A 22,114-nucleotide genomic window follows, 5' to 3' on the forward strand; every position below is an offset into this window, starting at 1 on the left:
CGCGACCCTTCTCAAGAGCACTTCTAACGACGTCCAACGAAGAGGGTGACGACTACTAGTAAGGAGAACAAGACAAGAGTAATTGCAAAAAAAAAAAGGAGATGCATGGTTAGAAAACTCCTGGACTGTGCAGAGACGGCGTGGCGAAATCGGGACAAGCCAGTCGTACTTGAGCCAGCACACTAATGGCCATATACGAGTAGTGAATGTGCAGCGGCAAGAGATCGCTCCTCAGTGCTTCCGAAGAGCAGCACATGAAAAATGATTGCAATCAGAGAAAGGAAACGCACAAGTCCACGTCACGTGGGCATTTGCGCGGTCGAGAAAGTGCAGCTAGCCAAGGGTAAGCAGTTTCTTGCCACTACTCTCAGACGGGGGCACCGCTTCGTAAAGTAGGCCTGACTAATATATATATATATATATATATGTGTGTGTGTGTGTGTGTGTGTGTGTGTGTGTGTGTGTGTGTGTGTGCGCGTGTGTGTGTGTGTGTGTGTGTGTCAGTGCAGTTGACAATTACAAATACTTAGGTATTTATGCTGAAATACTTACGCTGCAATGTACGCATTAATATTCTTTGCTCAATTACCGTTAGCAAGCTCTGCTTCCTAATACTTCAAACCGCCGCAAGCAATGTTAAAGTAGTACGCGATTATTCGTCAATCCGACAGGAATTCGTTACGCGAGTAAAGTATAGAACCCATATACTCCACTAAACATAAAGCGCCTTGAAAGAAGAAAGAGGAAAGAAGCGCGGTTTATATGCAGAAGATTCTCACGATTTGACAATCTGCAGGAAATAATGAAAGCCAATGCCAGTCCTTTCTTACAAAGCGTGGAAAACTGTTCAGAATTTATTTACTTTCGCTGCTTCTTAATCACTAACTTGCGATAGATCCATCACCGTATCTATCACCCTTAGTAATCAGACCCACAAGGCTCCATCAGGCTAGCTCTCTAGCACATTATTTTTTGCTAGAACTGACGTTTACGTATAAGTATTCTTATTTTGCAGGCACTGGAGGTTTATTGCATTGCAAGCTTATTGGAACGAATTAATTCAGACATCTTTTTAGTCAACATATACTGTCAATCAACTACCACTAATAAATCAACTTTTTAGTCAATCAACTACTGTCAATTAGTATGGGCGTGTACAACGAAGGGAAATATACAAGAGCTCCATATATTTCAAAAAATGTTTCTTGGTACTGTGGAAAATGTGCACAGTCGTTTTCACTCACATGAAATATTTTCAAAATACAACGTTATGCCTATTATGATGGTATACGATTACCGACTATAGGTAAGCTTTATAAACGGGAAATAAAGAACTGCGGCACATTCTTAACAGTTAGCGAACCTGCATAGTGACACCTCTAGCCATGTCACCCGTTACAATGAATACTGGAATGTAAAAACACACCGCACAACATATGGTCTTCAAACACTGTAAAATTAGTTGCCGAAATTATTAAATAAACTGAATAGAGAAAATATACAGCTGGAAATATATACCTTTAAATAACTCCGAAAATATTATATGTCCGAATGATCATGTCTTTGACTGTCACTGACAATCTGCAATTACGCTTCTCTTCTTTCTATCCCTATTCCATTATATTTGTTCTCAACCTGCTTCTGTTTTAATTAAGGCCTTGCTCTTATTCCAAGTGATCATGTTTTCATTACCCATTTTTATTGTATATACGTGGATGTTATTTCCACCTGATGGGTGAATTTTATTTATAACTTGTATTTTTGAATTGTATTTTGAATGGTGACTTGAATTGTAGTGAATTGTGTTTCTTTGTTACTTTAGTGAGCTATACTTCCGTATGAATTTTTTTAATTGATTCACGGTATCTGTTCTGTGATTGATTTCTGCCTTATATCACGATAACTGTGTTTCTATTTCCGGAAAATGTAATTTATTTATCAGGGTGTATTATGTACTGCACTGTGTATTGTGCTTGTTTCCTTTTTTCTGATGTTTCTTTTCTTTTTCAAGGCCGCTATACTGCTGTTAAATGCATGAGGGCCTGCAGCTTTGTCAAGCTGTCATTTATGACAGCTTTTACTGCTGGCCTCCAGTGTTGTGTACCCTACATATGACACAAATAAAGGCATTATTATTATTATTATTATTATTATTATTATTATTATTATTATTATTATTATTATTATTATTATTATTATTATTATCTGTTACCCCATCAAAGTAGTACTGTTCCGGCCCTTCATAACTCTCTTATTGCAGCGCTACAACGGCACTAATCTAAAAACCGATGCCCTTCCCCTTTTTCTTCGTTTCTTTTGTACTGCATATTGTTACGTAGGAAGACGCAGATAAAAAGCTATATACAAGTATATCTACAAGAAAATACGCCGCGCTAGGCCAAGAGGCAACAGCCCGCGCTAGCCTCTAATCGTCGTCGTCGTCTTCACACTGCTGGCCTCTTCGTGATCGCAAATACTGTTCCGTAGCACTACCCCCGGCGGCAAAAGCGCCGTCCCGGAGCGACTAAAGGCCGGACTCGGAAGCAGTGTAGTAGGCCTTGAGCCTACTGACATGCACGACATCACTAGATGCCAAAGGAGAGGACGAGGTTGAACCCACAGGAGCAATTTCGTACGTCACAGGCGTCACCTGGCGCAACATGCGGTAGGGCCCTGTGTATCGCGAAAGGAGCTTCTCTGAAAGTCCGACGGGACGAGAGGGCGACCACAGGAGCACGAGCGCACCAGGCGAAAACTGTACAGCCCGATGGCGGGCGTTGTACTGACGCTGCTGAGTGGTTTGCGAGGCCGTCCGTCGAGAACGGGCAAGCTGGCGTGCATGGTCGGCGAGGGCGATGGCGTCGCGCGCATACTCGCTTGTTGAGATCGCAGCAGGAGGAAGTGCCGTGTCAGGGGGCAAAGTAGGTTTGCGGCCGTACAGTAGATAAAATGGAGAAAATACGGCGGTGTCGTGCCTGGAAGAATTGTACGCAAATGTTACGTTAGGAAGGGCAATGTCCCAGTCGTGGTGGTCCTTGGAAATGCACTTGGACAGCATATCGGTAAGAGTACGGTTTAACCGCTCTATCAGGCCATTAGTTTGAGGATGGTATGAGGTAGTCACCTTGTGTTGAATGGAGCAGGAATGCACAATGTCGGCGATAACTTTCGAGAGGAAGTTTCGACCATGGTCAGTAAGCAGCTGTCGCGGGGCGCCATGAAGCAAGATAATGTCACGGAAGAGAAAGTCCACGACGTCAGTGGCTCAACTGGTAGGGTGAGCCCGCGTGATGGCGTATCGGGTGGCGTAATCAGTTGCGAATCAGAGGATGACGTGGGAAAGGGACCGAGGAGGTCTAATCCAACACGAAAGAACGGTTCCACAGGGACGGTGATTGGCTGGAGATGACCGGCGGGTAGCACCTGAGGTGTTTTCCGACGCTGGCAGGGATCACAGGCAGCAACATAGTGTCGGACCGAGCGAGCGAGACCAGGTCAATAGAAGCGGCGGTGGACGCAGTCGTACGTGCGGGTTACCCCAAGATGCCCGGCAGTGGGTGCGTCATGCATTTCAAAGAGTACAGTCTATCGTATATGTTTTGGCACGACAGGAAGAAGATCAGAGCCGTCAGGGAGGAAGTTCCCTCGATACAGAATGCTGCCCTGGCGGACATATCGGCGAACGGATGCGTCGGCAGGTGTAGAGCGAAGACGCTCGATGAGTGCTCGCAGTGATAGGTCTCGGTACTGCTCACCGACGATCTTGGCGAAGGCAGACACAGAGAAAATGCCGTTGGCGCTACTACTGTCGGTGTCGTCAGGCTCGCCTACCGGGTAGCGAGACATACAGTCAGCGTCCTTGTGTAGTCGGCCAGATTTATAGGTGACAGTATACAAATATTCTTGGAGGCGTAAGGCCCAGCGACCAAGCCTTCCTGTAGGATCTTTCAGTGAGCATAACCAGCAAAACGCGTGATGGTCTGTGACAACGGAAAGGGGTCTGCCATATAAGTATGGGCGGAATTCCGCAACCGCCCAAACTAGGGCCAGACACTCACGCTCAGTCATGGAATAGTTGCGCTCTGCGGGTAAGAGGAGCCTGCTGGCGTAAGCAATAACACGGTCGTGGCCGCGCTGGTGTTGTGCCAGTACTGCACAGATTTCGTGACCGCTGGCATCACTACGGAGTTCGGTAGGCGCAGAAGGATCGAAATGGGCCAGAACGGGAGGCGTTGTTAGAAGGTCGATAAGATGCGAGAATGCAGAGGCCTCGTTATCGCCACACTGGAAAGGGGCGTCTTTCTTCAAAAGCTCGGTCAGTGGTCGTGCTATGGTGGCGGAATTTTTCACGAAAGGGCGGAAATACGAACAAAGGCCGATGAAGTTGTGCACATCCTTGACACATTTCGGAGCAGGGAAGTGCGTAACAGCATGGATCTTGCCTGGATCTGGTTGCACTCCGTTCGCGTCAACGAGATGTCCAAGGACGGTAATCTGGCGATGGCCGAATTGGCACTTCGATGCGTTGAGTTGCCGACCGGCTCGACGAAAAACGTCCAGGACTGCTGAGAGGCGCTCCATATGCGTAGCGAACGTTGGGGAGAATACTATAACGCCGTCTAAGTAGCATAGACACGTTGACCATTTGAAACCGTGAAGAAGAGAGTCCATCATTCGTTCAAAAGTGGCAGGGCCGTTACATAGACCGAACGGCATCACTTTGAATTGATAAAGACCGTCGGGTGTTACAAAATCAGTCTTCTCACGGTCGAGATCGTCCACGGCAATCTGCCAGTAGCCGGAGCGAAGGTCAATAGAGGAGAAATAGCGAGGACCGTGGAGGCAGTCAAGGGCGTCATCAATCCGAGGTAGGGGATACACGTCCTTTTTCGTAACCCTGTTAAGGTGCCGATAATCCACGCAAAAGCGCCATGAGCCATCCTCCTTTTTGACCAGTACAACAGGTGACGCCCATGGACTACATGACGGTTCAATAATGTCCTTAGCAAGCATTTTGTGAACTTCTGCATGAGTAACTTGACGCTCTGCGGGTGACACACGATACGGGCGGCGATTAATAGGAGGGGCATCGCCGGTATTAATGCGGTGTTTAACAGCTGTAGTTTGGGCCAAAGGACGATCGTTAAAGCAAAAAATATCGTGGTAGGAAAACAGAACGTGGGAGAGCTCACGAGCGTGCCCGGACGGCAAGTCGGGCGCAAACATTTTCAGTAAGTCGGCGATGGTACAAGTTGCCGACTGCGATGGTAGAGAAGGATCGGCAGAATTGTCGTCGACTGCAGTAGATGCTACTGAGCGATCCTCGAATGAGCAAAGCTGGGCAGAGACATCCCGCGTGGCAGCACTTGTGTCGTCAAGCCAAAATTGACCACTCGCTGGCAGACGCAATTCGCCGTAATAGATGAAACTTTATGAGGTAGTGTGATCCCGTGTGTAAGGAGGACGTCTTGCATAGGAGCCGCGATGAAGTGACCATCGGGGACTGGTGGGGATGACACTAAATCAACGTAAGTCAGTGCCGAAGGTGGCAAGCGAACGAAGTCGACGGAACTGAGGCGACTGGGGTGTGGTTCAGCGGGATCCAGAACAAGCAGGTCAAGGCGGAGAGTACTGGCGTAACAATCGATGAGAGCAGAATGTGCGGAGAGGAAATCTAAGCCGAGGATAACGTCGTGGGGACAGTGGGCGATGACTGTGAATAGCACGATAGTGGAGTGATCGGCAATGGAGACCCGGGTGGTAGACATACCAATTACGAGGGCTGTTCCGCCATCGACGACACGGACAACACGCGTCGTGGCGAGCGCGATAATAGAGCCGGTTACGAAGGTCAGCATTCATTACCGACAAATGCGCCCCTATGTCTATAAGTGCAGACACAGAAACAATGTCGAATAGCTCGTCCAGAAGGTTCAGATGAGTGGGCAACGTCAGTAGAGGATTTGGCGGCGTAGGGAGCAATGCAGCGTCACCTCGAGGCGCTGCATTGTCTAGTTTTCCTGCTGGGAGCGGCGTCCGAAGGGAGTCGGCGAATAGGAGCGACGGGGCTGGGCAGAGCGAGATTGTCGTCGTTGGGGCGAAGGCGAACGAAAATAGGGGCGGTTCGGTGCAGGAGAATCAGCGGCGGCATTATCGGAGCGTGCGGCATAGGGACGAGAAGGGCCACTTGGGGGGCGAAAGTAGGCAGTATAAGTAGACCCGCTCAGGGAACTCCAGCGACTGCGACAGTGCCGAGAAATGTGCCCGATTCGATGGCAGTGAAAACAAGTCGGCTTGTCATCAACAGTGCGCCATTCAGATGGGTTGCGGAAACGTGTTGGGTATGAAGATGCGGGACGGGGTGGAATCGAAGAAGCCGGGCGGGTATTAGGGCGATGGGCCAAGCAGATGGTGTGAACGAAGAGATGGTGTGAAGACCCATGTTTTCTGATTCCTGGCGGACAACTGCCTGGATCAGGGAAACCGTGACTGCAGATGCATTGTTGGGACTGGAGTCGAAGGCAGCTGGATAGGCGGCCTCGATCTCACGCCGGACGATCCTGGTAACATCGGCAGTGTTGTTGGCACGAGGAGCGTCGGCACAGGAAGATGTCGCTGGGGTGTTGGACAGACGGGCAAACTGCTGGTCAATACGTCGGCTTGTAGTGACGGCCACTTGTAGTGACGGTAGTGACGGCTTGTAGGAGGGCAGGTAGTGACGGCGGATCCGGATCATCGGACGGAAACAATCAGACGAATAAGAATTGGCTGGGGTGCGTTTGGCAGACATTCTCAGATCATGAACTGCAGGTTGCCATTATCCCTCAAGAGAAAAGTGCATAGTAGCTGTGTCTTACCAGTACTCACCTACGGGGCAGAAACCTGGAGGCTTACGAAAAGGGTTCTACTTAAATTGAGGACGGCGCAACGAGCCATGGAAAGAAGAATGATGGGTGTAACGTTAAGGGATAAGAAAAGAGCAGATTGGGTGAGGGAACAAACGTGGGTTAATGACATCTTAGTTGAAATCAAGAAAAAGAAATGGGCATGGGTAGGACATGTAATGAGGAGGGAAGATAACCGATGGTCATAAAGAGTTACGGAGTGGATTCCAAGGGAAGGGAAGCCTAGCAGGAGGCGGCAGAAAGTTAGGTGGGCGGATGAGATTAAGAAGTTTCCAGGGACGACATGGCCACAATTAGTACTTGACCGGGATTGTTGGAGAGAGAGAGCAAATGATAAAGGAAAGGTAGGGAGGCTAACCAGGACTGAGCCCGGTTGGCTACCCTACACTGGGGAAAGGGAAAAGGGGACGGAAAGATTAAAAGAAGAAGAGAAAGTCTACTGGGTATATCGTTCGGTCACTCAGTGTTTGTACAGGCTGATCCAGTGATCGACGTCTTCCCCATCTTTGCCCGAGAATACGCCAGAATCACGGGGAGTGGGGAGAGTGATGTAGTTCGTCGAAATGACAGCAGGTGTCGGAGCCAGCGGAGTCGAGTTGTCGTCGTCGGGAGCCACGAAGGAAGGCTCGACGTACTGTCCACTGCGAAGCTCCGTGACGAGGTACAGGGAACGTCCACCTCCACCAGATATGTTACGTAATGTTACGTAGGAAGAAGCAGATGAAAAGCTATATACAAGTATATTTACAAGAAAATACGCCGCGCTTGGCCAAGAGGCAACAGCCCACGCTAGCCTCTAATCGTCGTCGTCGTCGTCTTCACACTGCTCGCCTCTTCGTGATCGCAAATACTGTTCCGTAGCAATATTAGTGCTCTACTTTTGAAACAGATTCCATGGTTGTAATTTTGTGTTTTCTATCTGTGTTATTACACTTATCTCGAAACAGTTTCCCTTGTCGGTTTTTGGATTATGTCTGTAATTTTTAAACTCCCCACCTACTTGGGCCCGACGCCCTGCAATGGGTAATCAATAAAAAAAATGGACATTTTCTTCCTCATTCCATTGTCACTGCGTTGGCGTCTTGCGGTCGCCGTCATGCCTCCATGACCATGGGTTACCTTGGCAAGCAAGTGCCATGGCAAAGTTGAACGATATCGGAATATGCGGGATATAGTCGACGCATCTAAAATATCTGAATTACCACTACACGCGGTAAATAAATGTGACTTCTGAAATATGGTCTGTCGCTACATTGCTCGATTAACACTCGCATTACATTCGACAGTGATCGTAGGGTAAGTTCTACCGTAACTATTTAAATGCGCACAGTCAACTCATGTCAGCATCACCTACGAGAACAAAACGCACCACAGATGAATCATGCGGCCGAAGGTCGCCCCATTTGACGATATCGTGGCCTTTCATTTCCGTCGTGCAGGTACAAACAGGGGTGACTGTCTCCGGTCAGCCACACATGGAGTGCTTGAGTGTCGGCTACACGCGCCACTGGCAACGCCAGCTTTATTTCTCCTGGCTCACGCTTTACATCCTGGTCGTGCCAGGCCTACTCATATCGGCCTGCTATCTGCGTCTGCTGCGGGTAGTCTGGACTGCCTCAGCACCGGATGGCGCCGGCTTTCTCGTGGCGGCCGGCTCAAAAGACAGGGACCAGATCGGTGCCAGCTTCAAGGCCAACGGCAAGGGGCCGCTACCGACTCTGCGGCGTTGCGCACAGGCACACCCGCTTCTACCTAGAGCGCGCGCCAAGACCCTCAAGCTCACGGTAAGCACCACTAATTTCCTGCATGATCCTTCTGACTGCTAGAGCAGCACGTGTAACACTAACAAAGCACCCAGAGCAAGAGATAATGATGAAAAGACGGGACACCAAATAGTAATATTCGGTTTTCTAACCTGCACTAGCGCAGGTAGAGCCACCGGATGGGTGCCAAGTGAAGGGACGTGCTGTCGCTGCGAGAGAATAGGCGGTGTAATAAATATAGGTTGTGATCGCAAACAGGTATTTCTTCAACTGTGAGCTCAGGGGTCTCCTTTGGGCTCCATGATAAATAATAGAAAGAAAAAAAGAAAAATACAGGGTAAAGTAAAGGAGACAGCTGGAGGCGCCCTGGTTAACACAGCACAAAGGTAAAATTAAGATTGCGTAGAGTTCGTAGGTCGCACAGGCGAACTGCACACTCGAAAGTCCTTGTGTTCTAAGGCGCTTTTGGGTGTTCAGGGAAGTGCGCCGTCTCCTGCGCTTGCAAGCAGTGTAGCCCATTTTGAATTTTGGGTATATTAAGTAACTATCCAAGGTTCTATTCCTACCACTTCAGGATACGGTTGTTGCTTCTCCCTTGGGTGTCCGAGACGCCCCACTACAGACTTGACCCAAGTGATAGCACTGGCACTAAGGACAGCAGCGATAGGTTCGCTGGAGGCTTCTGATGGCTGGAAGCTTACAGAGATGAAGCTCGAATGCAATTCGTATTTACAACTTTTTTGCAACAAATTACACATGCAAGTACGAGGTGCAACTGGAAGACATTGGGCGTCCCTATACCGGCTGAGCCGATGGTGCATAATACTTCACGTTGAGTCCAGAACGCTTGGTCGGCCAATAGGGCCACGTTTTCTATCCATCGGTGCGCTACCCTAACATTTCCAGCCCAATCGCCACCGAGTAGTTTTGAGTATGGTCCCCCAGCATACCAATCACCAATCCTTCATAAGCATCGTCTTGTGATTGGTCCGCCGGGTATTCAAGCAATGGGCCCAGTCTACGCCCTCTTTCTTTTACGTACGTTTAAGGTGTTTGCTCCTCTCCCTGCGAACAACATACAAAAGACGCAACAAGCGAGAGGGTGTCGCCCCATCGCACGCTCCTAATGGCGTACACCCTTTGGAAAAACAGATAGTGAAGTCATTGCGGGTGATGTATTAACGAAAGATGTCAATGCCGCACTTCTGGCTCGCGTGCACTTTTCAAGCAAACACTCGCTCAGAAAAGGGTTCCCACAACAGTCAACTTGCCACGATCTCAGAAACGGGTTCCCACAATGGTGACAGTAGGAATGGTGCGCGCAGTGAATAATGGGTATGGCGTTCACGCGTTCTGTTTGGATGAGCCGCCGGCACGCGCGCATCAGGAGCCAGCGGCGGTCACGAACCTCTCAGTTTTTGCTGCCAGAACGACCACACAATATGGACGCGATGAAGCACCGATATTCACTCTTCTTGAGGTCTGTTCTTCTTTGTTTATTTATTTATTTATCCTCAGTGTTTGCACATTACTGGCGAAAACTGGAAAACAGAACAGTTGATACAATAAATATGAGGAGCATGAAGAATCGACAAATGAATACAAAAAATGTGTAGTTGCAACTAAGAAAAAGCAGGGTAACAACAATATATTTAAAAATAAAAATAGGCTAACACAGAAGAGCGAATTGAGTACAAATAATTACGCAAAGTTAAGCATGTTATTCAAAAAACTCTTAAAGCGCGATGTATCCGTAATAGCAGTAGGTGCTTCTGGCAGCTGATTCTATTCGGAAGTGGTTTGAGGTAAAAATACATGTGAATAGGTCATCGTTCTGCAACGGGGAACATCAAGATTTTTGATGTGGTCAATTCTAGTTGATATGAAAGGAGGGACTTTAATGAACTGTTGACGAAGATGATTGTTGTGATAGTAAGTTTTATGAAAAAGAGTGAGCCGTGCTATCTGGTGCCGCATGGTAAGTTCTGGAAGGTTAAGCATTGACTTCATCATGATAACACTGGCTGTGTGGTCATAATTGGATAAGGCGAAGCGAATTGAACGATTGTGCATTTATTCAAGTTCGTTTATTAGAGTAGTACCACCTGGATCTCAGATAGATGATGCGTATTCAACTGACGGACAGAAGTAAGCGGTGTAGAGAAGATTTTTAAGTGCTGGGGGTGCCATATAGAAATTTATTCGAAAGTACCCAAGCGAATGGTTAGCTTTGGCGATGATGTGCCTTACATGATGCTTTCATGAGAGGTAACTACAGGTATGAACACCGAGATATTTGTGAGATGAAACAGACTCAATAGATGTATTAACAAGATGATAGTGTGGACATATTAATGAGGTGCGAGATACGCGCAATGATTTGCATTTTGAAACGTTTGTTTAATTCCATGTTCCATGTTTGGCGCCAGGGAGGCATAATAATTAAATCGGTCTGTAGTAAGACAACATCAGCTTGGTTATCTATTTTCTGGTAAATTACACAGTCATCCACGAATAGGCAAACCTTCGATGAAATCTTACTGGGTAGGTAATACATGAAAATTAGGAAAAGTAAGGGCCCCAATTCAGACCACTGGGAAACACCTGATAGCACTGGTTGGACTGGGGAATCAATAGTATTAGCAGAAGGAAACTGAGTACGGTTAGAAAGGAAAGCTCGAATCCAGTTAAGCACGTTAGGATCTACATTTAATTGGCCAAGCTTAAAAAGTAGTAACTGATGACTGATCTTGTCAAATGCTTTAGAGTAATCTATAAAATACAATCTATTAAAAGTCGAGCAAATCATTCAGGTCATTACTAAAGACCAGAAGCTTTCTTTCGCCAGAAAAATTCTTGCGGAAGCCATGTTGTGAGGGAGAAAAGAACTGGTTGGACTTAAGAAAATTAACAAGGTAAGTGAATATAATGTGTTCAAAATCTTTACATGAAACAAATGTGAGTGAAATTGGAAGGAAATTTGATCGATTGTGTGTTACCCCAGACTTGTGAACTGGAACAATCTTAGGTACCAGCCAGCCTTCCGGAAGGCTATAATGCTGCAGGTACTGTGAAAAAGTGCATGCCAGAATAATAGAACAGCATTCAACAGTGTTTTTCAAGAATTTCGTACTGGTGCTGTCAAAAGGGTGCTGAAGCGCGCTAATCGCGTCGTCGTGCCTCCTCACCCCCGCTCCCCTCCCTCGCGATCGCTCAGTGCCAGCCGACTCGCTTGTACATGCGGTTGCGAGTAATCTCCCCTACGCATGTATAATCGGCAAGTGTCATTAGCCGCGCATCTGTCTCATTTCGGCGCCGTCACCGCGACAGGCACCCGCCGCTGACAACCAATTATCTCTTTGTCTTTCGCTCGTCAAGAAGGCCCGTCGGCCATATGCCGCTAACCACCTCTTTTCCTTTCTTTGCAGCCATTTCCTTCAACGGGGGCAATGGGGAGGAAAGTGCCCATTTCAAACGTCCCCTAGCTAAACTTAAAGAAATAACTCGTGATTTTACAGCAGTAGGCTGGCATATTTCTTCATAAATCACCATCATTTCATCCACATAAACAAAATTTCCTTGGCGATTGTGAATTTGGTAGGATGCCAGGGCTTTCTGTGCGTGCGTGCGCGTGTGTGTGTAGGGGGGGGGGGGGACCTCGTACGCAATGACTGAACATAAATAATAAATATTGCTGAAACGGCTACAATCTCACCGACGACACGGCACGATGCCGACACATCGCGGCAGTGCTGCAAGATTGCGCAACGTATCCAGAAAGAAGCGCGATGGAGGAGCCCGGCGGCCGCATGGCGCCTCTCTCAGCGTTCGCACTCACCGGCATAACACGCATTTCGGAGGCTATGCGCATGCTTCACGGCGACGGCACTAGGTGGCGCCGAGCGTTCTATGGTAGCTCGAAAGAGGAGTCTCGCTGAAGTACACGCCTCATACATCACTCGCTTCGACGTTTCCAATACGTTGTGTCGCCATATAGATTCAATGCTAACGCATTACCGTCGACAGTCATCGTGAGATGGGTTCCGTCGCAATACTTTTACTGTCAGTGCATCAACAACTGCAATGGGCATTTGAACCTTAGCTATCAGACTTAAACAAGAGAGATTATTATAGATTCATGTGTGCATGGCATGCTCAAGCCGCTGCCATTAATCGTGCCCATAGATACGAATTCATTACATGTATGTCTCCATCCTTTATGAGTAAAATATACAGTCTAATGTACTTGTGTATAGGCTAAGGGAAAAATCTGTCCTAATTGACTTTCTTGTTCTATTTCTCACTATATCAATATCTTAACGCAAAGTATTCCTGTCCAAAGCTTGTCCCCACCGTCAAAATAGGTGAACTATCTTACTTTGCACTTACCTGGTTTGGCGTACTTGTATGAAGATGACCATTTGTGAAACAGAACTGGACGCAACGAAGAAAAATGCCATCGGGTGCGATGTAGCAAAATATTTTGTTGTAGAAATTAAAAAAAGTGAGCACTATTAATATACATCCGACAGAAAGCACGACACACCTCCATTGCGCATGCACAATTTGATATCAGTAAGATGCAACACCTATACACGATGTTCCTTGAATGAAAATGTGCCTTTGAGCACAAAAATTTTGCGTATCGGCAAAAATGATTGCGCATCGAGTTCACATCATGTGAAGATCGTGGAGCTAGCAGCAACACCTGCTTCAAAAGTAGCGGTGATTGTTGCCATCACCAGCCTTAGTATTCTGATTTCCGGTACCTAATGACCTAAAACTAATGTGAGTATTACAATTTCTGATATAATATTCGGAATTGTCACTCATGTGTCTTGTCCGGTTTCATGAATTCAAATACCCCGCATGTTTGATAGCACTATAACTTAGGCACAGAGGTGCGTGATAATATTGCTTTCTTTTTTTACCCACGTTCTAGAACGTAATGAATGATAGTTGAAAAGTTGTGCCTATGTGCAATTCCTTGCACCACGTACCCTTATGGGTCTTCGATATGAATACACAAATTGGCTGATAAACTATGATGTTGTCACCAGCCCAGAAGCTACCACATTTTAAGGTAACTAATTTTCAGCTGCATGAGACAACCGGCATAACGCCGTAGTGCAAAGCTCACGAAATGAAACTTGACTAAGAAATTGAAGGTAGAAAACGTCATATGTGCAATCGATTAAGGGTACGATGTCACGCCGCTGTAAATGTGGTCACTAAAGGCGATGCCGATTATGATTGTGACGGCGGGAACAAACGTATGCGTATTAATTAGCCCTAAAGTGACGCGTTGAATTCTGTGAGAACTGTACTTTCTTAGGGTTCAGTGTTTCTAGCACTCATTGGACATTGTCGCAAACAAGTTTCAGCGGGAACTCGTGTTAGTTGCGCGCTGCCAAGCTTTACTGTAGTGACTCAAACGGCCCGAGGGGTAGCAGTCCAATTTGATGTGTACAGTTTAAATATCTAAATTATCTCTGCCTCTACCTAAGAATGGAAAACAAAGCCAATTTTTCAATAAGAAGTTTCAACTTGGGCCTGATTTCTCTCTTTTGACGGCAGCATAAGACATTGCCTTTACCCTCCGATCTGAAATAAATGAATAAACAATGCGAGAATAGGCGATCCGCGGCAGTTTCCCTGCTGCAGCAGTGTCATTTGGAATCCCGAAAAAACGTCCAAACCGTATTGGTGTATGCCAACATGCGACGTGGTGAAAGGCGTTTCTTTATATTTTATCTCCGCATTGACACTGCTTCTTAATGTCGCAGAAATGTCGCAACCATCTCCAGCAGTGACCGGACAGAAGCTGATACGTGTCCGGCATTTTGGCTGTTGTGGGACTAATGTCAGATTCGGCCTGGGAAGCTGGGAAAAAAGAACTGCGGATTCCCCCAGAGACTCGAGGGCCACCGATGAAACCCAAACGAAGTTTGCTGTTTAATTCTCCTTTGCGTTCACGTCACGTACGCATTGTTATGGTGCTGTATCCCTGATACGTTGTGAAAGACAGCGTCATATTACGCGTGGTATTGCTTTCCATCTTGCCTGCGGGGTCACGTATACACGCCTGGCTTTTTATATGCTGTTGCCTAAAGGGCAGCAAACCTGTTTTGCTATAACTGCTACTGCTAAACAAAACTGTGACTTGGCTTACGATGATACTGTAGGAGATAAGCAGGCCTGGTTAGCGTGCTTACTAAACCCTTCTTTTCTTCGTTTCTCTTTATATTTTACCTCCGTCCTGGATTACTCTCCGGTTCCAGTGATAGCAGGGGCGCAGCTTTGCGCGAGCCACTGACAGTGGGCAAAAAGGACAAAACAGGAAAGAAATCACTGTAAAATATGGTACGACGTTTCGCTAAGGAAAAGCTAAAGATAAGTGCCACTCTTTCCAGCTGTTCTCTAATGTCTTAGCAAGATTGCAGCTCAATATTTCAAGTTCGAAACGCAGGTTCATTTCTTCTGCTTTATGGAACATATGTGCACCTTTTTTCCAGGCAGTCATCTATAGAGAACGGTCTATTTTCGTTATCATTCGGTTACGAGTAGAGCTTCTGTAATGAAAATAAAAAAGTTTCCGAATATGCAATGTAAGAAAGTGGCTCGTTGGCCAGAAGGAGGTTAGTACTTTTGCAAATGTCATCACTGAGTTCCGCTACATAAGCGGTGGGACTGTCGAACTGCTCAGTTCTCCTAATATGGGGTTTTCCGAGTCCCCAATTTTCTGACGTCTAATTTTGTGGTTACGTTGCCTGGATGGACCGTGTAAAGCAGATGCGGCAAACGTCAGAGCACCTTTATCCCGACAGAATGATAATTGCGTCGCGAAGCGAAATTCGTCAAAAAGACAATAACGACGAAAAGATAATACATTAATTATTGTGATGTATTCGTGAAATATTCCGTTTTCTTTTATTTGGTGGTAAAGTGTTCAATAGAAGCGAAATAAAAACGAAGGCCTATGTGAGTTTTGCACGCCAACCAGTGTGCCGGTGCGTCAGTGTTGCGTCATAAATTTCTAAGTGACTTTCGTGCGTTTGGACTGCTTTTCCATAGTAAATGTGCGCTGCGCTAAGAATATCGAATGGTTATTTCATTTAGAGCACCCTGCTAATCTTGTCTATAGATAAACTATTAACAAAACCCTAGCAAGTGTAGCCAGAAGTAACGATGTCACAAACTTCTTATATGTGAGGGAGCTTCAAATTGGCGTCGCCTCCCCTACTTCATTTCCGTATATTTTCTGGTTTACCTAGTCTCTGTGCGCTGCATAACTGACGTTTTTATTGTCGTAGATCTACAACTTATGGAACCGAGCAGTTAGCTTTGCGGCACAAGCTGAGTTTATATAAGTCTGTGGGGGCCTTCCTCGTGTAGAAAATGCAGTACTTAGTGGCTTAGCGAGCTTATCGCCTATGCATCGATGCCCATGACCAGGAATTAGAGACATCGCCGAACAGCGCCTTTAGGGGCCGCCCCTGGAGGCATGTGCGTTTTCTATGGGAGAGCGTCGTTTTTCGCGAATAACTGAGCCTAGAAGCCATCTTTCAATATATCCCCATGGAAATAGGCTCTGCGCGCGAAGCCCGACATTTCATGCAGACGGTACCGTTACGTACGGCCGAAAACCCGTTCTAAATTTCGGGCGAAATTTGAAGCAAGGGGATTTAAGGAAACTTTCAGATTTTTTAGGCTTTTTTGGGCTAGTAAAAAGCGATTTTCAATTGAACTATTGCATCGATTGGTATATTCCCGGGGATTTATGAGCTTCAATGACTCAGCTTTCACATGGTCGCAGAAGGTCTTGAAATGGCGAAGAAGTTGTTCCAAAATAGCAGTTTTCATAACAAGAATGGCGGATTTATTGTGGTAGATAGATAAACGTGGTTTTTGCCTGCAGCAGCCGGTCGAAGTGATAGCGGAGCACTCTGAACAAAGACAGATCACAATCGGAGATACCGCGAGCTCACGCTAGTGGGATCGAATCCAGCTGCTCCTTCCGCTCTTTTTTATCGCTTTGTCACTGATTAGTGTGGCAGTTTTCCGCCTGATGACATTACAAAATGCAGGTCATTTAGTTACGGCTCTTGCTTGGTTTCTTTCTGTCTGCACCAACATTTTCATACAAAAATTGCTGGCTGTTATCGTGAACATGCGAATATTCTTCCAAACTTCCTTTGCACTTAAGATATAACCTATTTTTCACAATAAGTCCCGACAACGTGTTTTGAAAGTTCATTTCTTTCTTAAGGCGAAGATTAATGAAGATATTACGAAGAAATATTTTTGCCACTGCAGCTATGTAATGTGAAAGGCGTATTTGTGTGACTCTTGTGCTGCTTGGAACGCACCAGAAGAAAAGAATTAGAGTCCAGTGTGCGCAAATAAAAGAGGCAAAAGTAGCAAAATCGCCAGAAGGCGCAGACGTAGCATTCGTACAAAGGAGTATAGTTGAAGCTATTCGACGGAGTACATATGCATTATATCAATGCAAGATTCTTGTGTACTTCATCTTGGGCGCAAATGAAGGCTGTCCGAATTATTGCACATGTTTGTTCGCCTAATGCAAACCGGTGCCTCGAAAGCTAAAAATTATATCCTCAATATGGAGTGTACGTGTTTATCATTTGAACCATTCGCATAAAGTTTAACGAAATTTCGGAAATAATAAAGGTATTCATGTCTTTTTACCAGGACACACGCAGAGGAGTAATGGAAATTTTATGCGATAGCATACAGTGACGTGTTAGTGCAGCCTGTCGCGTAAGAAGAGATAACTATTCCAACCGCCGCAGACCCTCTTTGAGTTATGCCCGCAAAGTTGTGCAAGAAGACCTTGTCCTCGGCTAAAATCACTTCAGATGCTATAGCATTCTGCTTTTCGGTTCTAAACTCTGTATTGCTCAGTCAGGTCACAGCACCGTGATGTAATTACTGGTGCAATTGTTTCGTTTTTCTGTGCGAGTATTCTTGTACCCTAAACTTAACGTATTTGAACAATTGAACAAACATGAGAAAGGGCATAGAGGTTTTGCTAGAAATTTGCTCTTATTAGAATCGTTTACGACCCACATCGGCCCGGTGGTTTTGTTATGATCACACCAGCGCCCACTCAGCATCATTTATCATTTTCTCGACTGCCTGTAAAAAAAATATATTTTTTTAGTTGCGCGTCAGTAGCACAATGGCGGTTGAGCCTTTCATAGAGTCTCACTAAGCCGCACACGCTCTCTTCTGCCATGGTGGCGAAAGACACGTCAATTTCGTCCTCGAATATCGCCCTTTCACTTTTCCGGAAAGCTTTGTGAGCCACAGGAGATTAGTTGGCGAAGTTTTGAAGCACTCTTGACATTTGAGTAAAATTTCATAGGCAATTTTATTACCCTTTGATTGTTTACTTATTCATTATACCTCAGTTGTGCTAATAATGATGTAGTGCATGCGAGTGGAGTTGTCTTACTCAATACATCACGTTAGCGATGGCTGTCCTGAAAATTAGCCAGGCAGGAGCACTGCATGACGTTGGCTGGAAAGGCCATTCATTTGAAAAAAAAATGTTGGGCAGAATAAAAAAAATGCAGGTGCTCTATCGCACAGTCGCCGTCAAAAGCTTACGCGGCGAGGTTCTGAGAATAAGTTCATTTTAGACGCAGTTAGGCCCGCAGCCAGTAAAATAATGCAGAACCGTTGGTTACTCTAGACCAGTGCATGCTGGAAATCCGAATACCACGCTGCGTGCATAGTGAGCAGGAATATAGACCGGTTTTTCAGGTTGTGCGCTCCGGAAGCTTTTGACACGGACTATACGTTCAGAAAGCGAGCTGCTTTTTGGCTTACATGTCATGACAAGCGCCGAGCTCTTGGTGATGGAATGTTGGAGTATAGAATAATAGAACTTCTGCAATGTCAGGCACCTTCACGACGCAAATCAAGCGATAGAAGGGTGATGGCTTGGGCTAGTTGGTTTTCCTTGCTTCCCGCTGTACCAGCCTTGAGAAACGGATAATAAGTGTACCGTAAGAATCAGAAGAAGGAATAGCTGCGAAACGTGAAACCTGCTGTTAATGCTCCTTCCGTACCGTTATCAAGGTGATGCGCTGTCTCTCCGGGTTTGCGACAGGCAATGCAGTTGTTTTCGATCAACTTATTTGAAGGCGCTGCTCTATGTGTGGGTGGGAGCGCAGTGACATGGCATTTTTCATATTTCGTGAGGTTTCGTTTCGAGTCAGAAAAAATTGTACTCAATTAGGACCTCACTGAAAACACCGCTGAAATGGCATTTGGTGATGCCTACAAATGTCCCATTGACACCTTGAAGGACAGTCCTACTCAACTTAGATAACTATGTGGAATTACTGAAATAAATCTAAACAACAAAAAATTAGCGGCAGTTGGAGTAACGCTACTGCTCTTTTTTTTAAGTTTTGGTGCATGGTAGTTGGAGCACTTGTATAATTCACTCAGTAACCGAAATGGCGCCAAGCCGGATTAATCAGAAATGAGACTCAACAGCAGTCATGCGTTCCAGCGCTTATACCCGAACATGCAGAAAAAGAAAAGAAAGAAAGAGGGAGAGAGAGGCTGCAGTTTCACTGGAAAGGCGAAACAGTATTAGTGATAATCAAGTATATGACAATTACACGATGGAACATTGCACCACCGAGATATGCCAGATCCTTGGTGGTGCGAGAGGACTCAGGCTGTGAAACTGAACTGTCTCCTACTATGAGGCCTTGTAAATTCTCATATTCTTCGACAGGTGACCATATATATATATATATCTATTTATACATCTGCCCCCCTCCCCCGGTAAATAAAATCTTTCCGCCTATGGAATGACGACAGCATGATTGCGATGGAGTGACGTCGATGGAACTGCGAAAGTGGTATAGTGATGAGTGTATGACGTCTATTTGCTGACGCTTCTAAGATGACGAAGATGGCAGGACAGCATTAGAGTACTACATGACTAAAACAGAATCATCATGACGGTATGACGATGATGTAGCTACTATGACCTCGAGGGCATGCGTAGTGTCTCAAGTTAGCAGAAATTTCACCCCTTTCTCATTGTGGCTACCATGGCCAGGGGTCGAACGCGCTTTCTTGTGTTCAGCAGCGGAACACTAAAACTACTGAGCTGTCACAGTGTTCGAGGCGGTTCTTCCGTAAAATGTGCACACATGTCATAAAGCGAGGAATGCTGAAGGACGTGCACTTTACAACAGCCAACGTGGAGAGTTCGGTTGAATTCAGAACTCGCTTAGGTTTTAGGGAAAGCACTTCTGCAAATAGCAAACCTGAGACTACTTTTTCTTCTGTGTTGCCCATTCCTTCATGTCCCTCCGCCCCGCCTCCTCGTAAACCGTTTCCTCAGTCTACCGTAGGAAAGCCCAGACGTTTCCCACCTCACCTATCTTTGTCGCGCCTCTACTTTACTTTGCCAATATTCTTTCCGTGTTTATGCTTCCATTACCCCTCCCCCAGTGCAAGGTAGCAAAGTAGAAGCGTAGACGGTTCTAGTTAACGTTCGTGCCTTTCCCAGCACATTTCTCTCGCTCTCTTTCTGGTGCAAATTGGTTACCCTGCCAGTCTTCTCTTTTCTTCCTCTCTCTCTGTCGATGCTTTTGCATTCAAATAATCGTTTCATCTATTTCACCTCTTTCCACAGGTCTGCATCATAGCGAGTTTCATGCTCTGCTGGATACCATATTTCGCGGTGCACAACGTGCGGATCCACAGCCACTACTGCATCAAGGTACCACGTGCTGTCATCGTGTTTGCCGAGACGGTCGCCCTGCTCAACAGCGCCGTCAACCCCATATTTTACGGCCTCTTCAACGTGCACATTCGCCGCGGACTGTGCGAGATCCTGTGCAGGGGTCGAGGCGGCGGCCGTAGCCGCAGCTGCTACTACGGCCGCGACTCGACGCTACGTCAGCGAGGCCTGACAACGGCCCAGGTCGTGGCGCTTACGACGAGCACCTGCGCTCCCGACGCCAGCTCGCTGGCCAGCCCCGCACTCAGCAACGGCCGCTTGCTCCAGCTGCAGCAACTCCAGGATCAGGATAGCGTGAACTTAAGCAACGTCGAGGCCGTTCCCTTGGTGGCGATCAACGGCAATGCCGCGGCAGCCTGTGAAGTGTAACACGCCAAAATTGGCACATCACTGGAACAGTCAACATTTCTAGATTACTTTGTGAGTTTCAGAACTAAGCCTCAGAACTTCGCTGAAACGTGGCTCACTTACGTTGCCTCCTCGGGAATGTCTGAAGATTTCGTTTCAAGCACGCTGCCACGTGGAAAATACTGCTGTGGGCTGCGCGTAGTGCGGCTTCTGAAATCAACCTTTTGTCACTGTAAATAAGAACACCTTTCTGTTGCTGCTCAAATGCACTGCTGCCGCAGCCCACGTTAGCCTTGTAAATAGGTGGTGTAGTCAGAGGGTATGTCGAATGAACCTCGGTGCATTATCTGCCGAAAACTTGATGTGGTTACTGTCTGTGATACGTAAAATTGACTCATCTTATTTCAAAGACAACTACTTTATTGTTGTCCCATGCTAAGTATGCGGGAGCGTCTGTGGTATAGCAAAATGGAGTGAACCGAAAGGGGGTCAAAGCGCTGCCTGTGAACGTCGTGGCGGCTTATGAGCTTGGTCCCAAGATAACGTGCTCTAGGTACAGGGCAAGTCCGACAACTAGAGATATTGGCCGGCTTCTGTGACTAACGGACACTCATGTTATCTTTTGCTCCCTTTCCTACAAGTTCATTATGCTTTCCTGGCTTGGCACGGAGGAAGTCGATGTTAGCAACCAAGGTCTATCACAATGGGCAAGTAACATAGCTGAATTTAATAGAAACGCCAAATATTTTCTAGTTCACAGCAAAACTAGCTGCACATGTATTCGCTATTTGGAAACACTAAAACGTTAAATAAAGATTAGGCAGCTTTATGTGTTCACTTGAGAACCTTTCAAGACGCCAACGAACGGTTGAGTCTGATGGCGTAAGACGCATACTTTGCTAGTGAAAGGCGGAAGGTTTATTCCTTTGACTGAATGCCAAAATGCAAAAGGTAAATGGTACTTTTTTCATACTTTAGAATAGTAAACAGCTAAGCCTTGCAAAGTACCAGTGCACGGTGCGTCCGAGGCCATAATAGTTTGAAAAAACACTCAGTTTTATGCGCCGATGATCGCACGGATGACATCTAGTCTAGTTGTTGAAAGATACAGCCGATGCGGCCCTGTGAATGGTAACGATAAACGAGAACAGCACAAAAAGAACCGCTGCAATAAAGGAGCTATTTAACTACATAGCAGTGTCATTGAATGTACATATCACGGATCATAATTTATAGCGAGCTCAACGGCGATCACTCCACCTAGGATGGTTGTGTAAACTGAAATATTGTGTGAAATAAAA

General features: G+C 46.3%; 1 protein-coding gene across 1 annotated transcript in view; it reads left to right on the top strand.

Annotated features, from left to right (window-relative positions):
- The window catches only part of LOC126536553 (gonadotropin-releasing hormone II receptor-like), a 180,938-nt gene extending 159,183 nt beyond the window's left edge, over positions 1-21,755 (top strand). The window contains exons 4-5 of the mRNA XM_050183568.3: positions 8,345-8,689; positions 20,358-21,755. Of these exons, the coding sequence (XP_050039525.2) occupies positions 8,345-8,689; positions 20,358-20,834 (822 nt within the window). The 3' untranslated portion in view covers positions 20,835-21,755. The remainder of the gene's footprint in view (positions 1-8,344; positions 8,690-20,357) is intronic.
- The last annotated feature ends 359 nt before the right edge of the window (positions 21,756-22,114 follow it).

Source organism: Dermacentor andersoni, chromosome 4, assembly GCF_023375885.2.
Source record: "Dermacentor andersoni chromosome 4, qqDerAnde1_hic_scaffold, whole genome shotgun sequence".
NCBI classification, from domain to species: Eukaryota; Metazoa; Arthropoda; class Arachnida; order Ixodida; family Ixodidae; genus Dermacentor; species Dermacentor andersoni.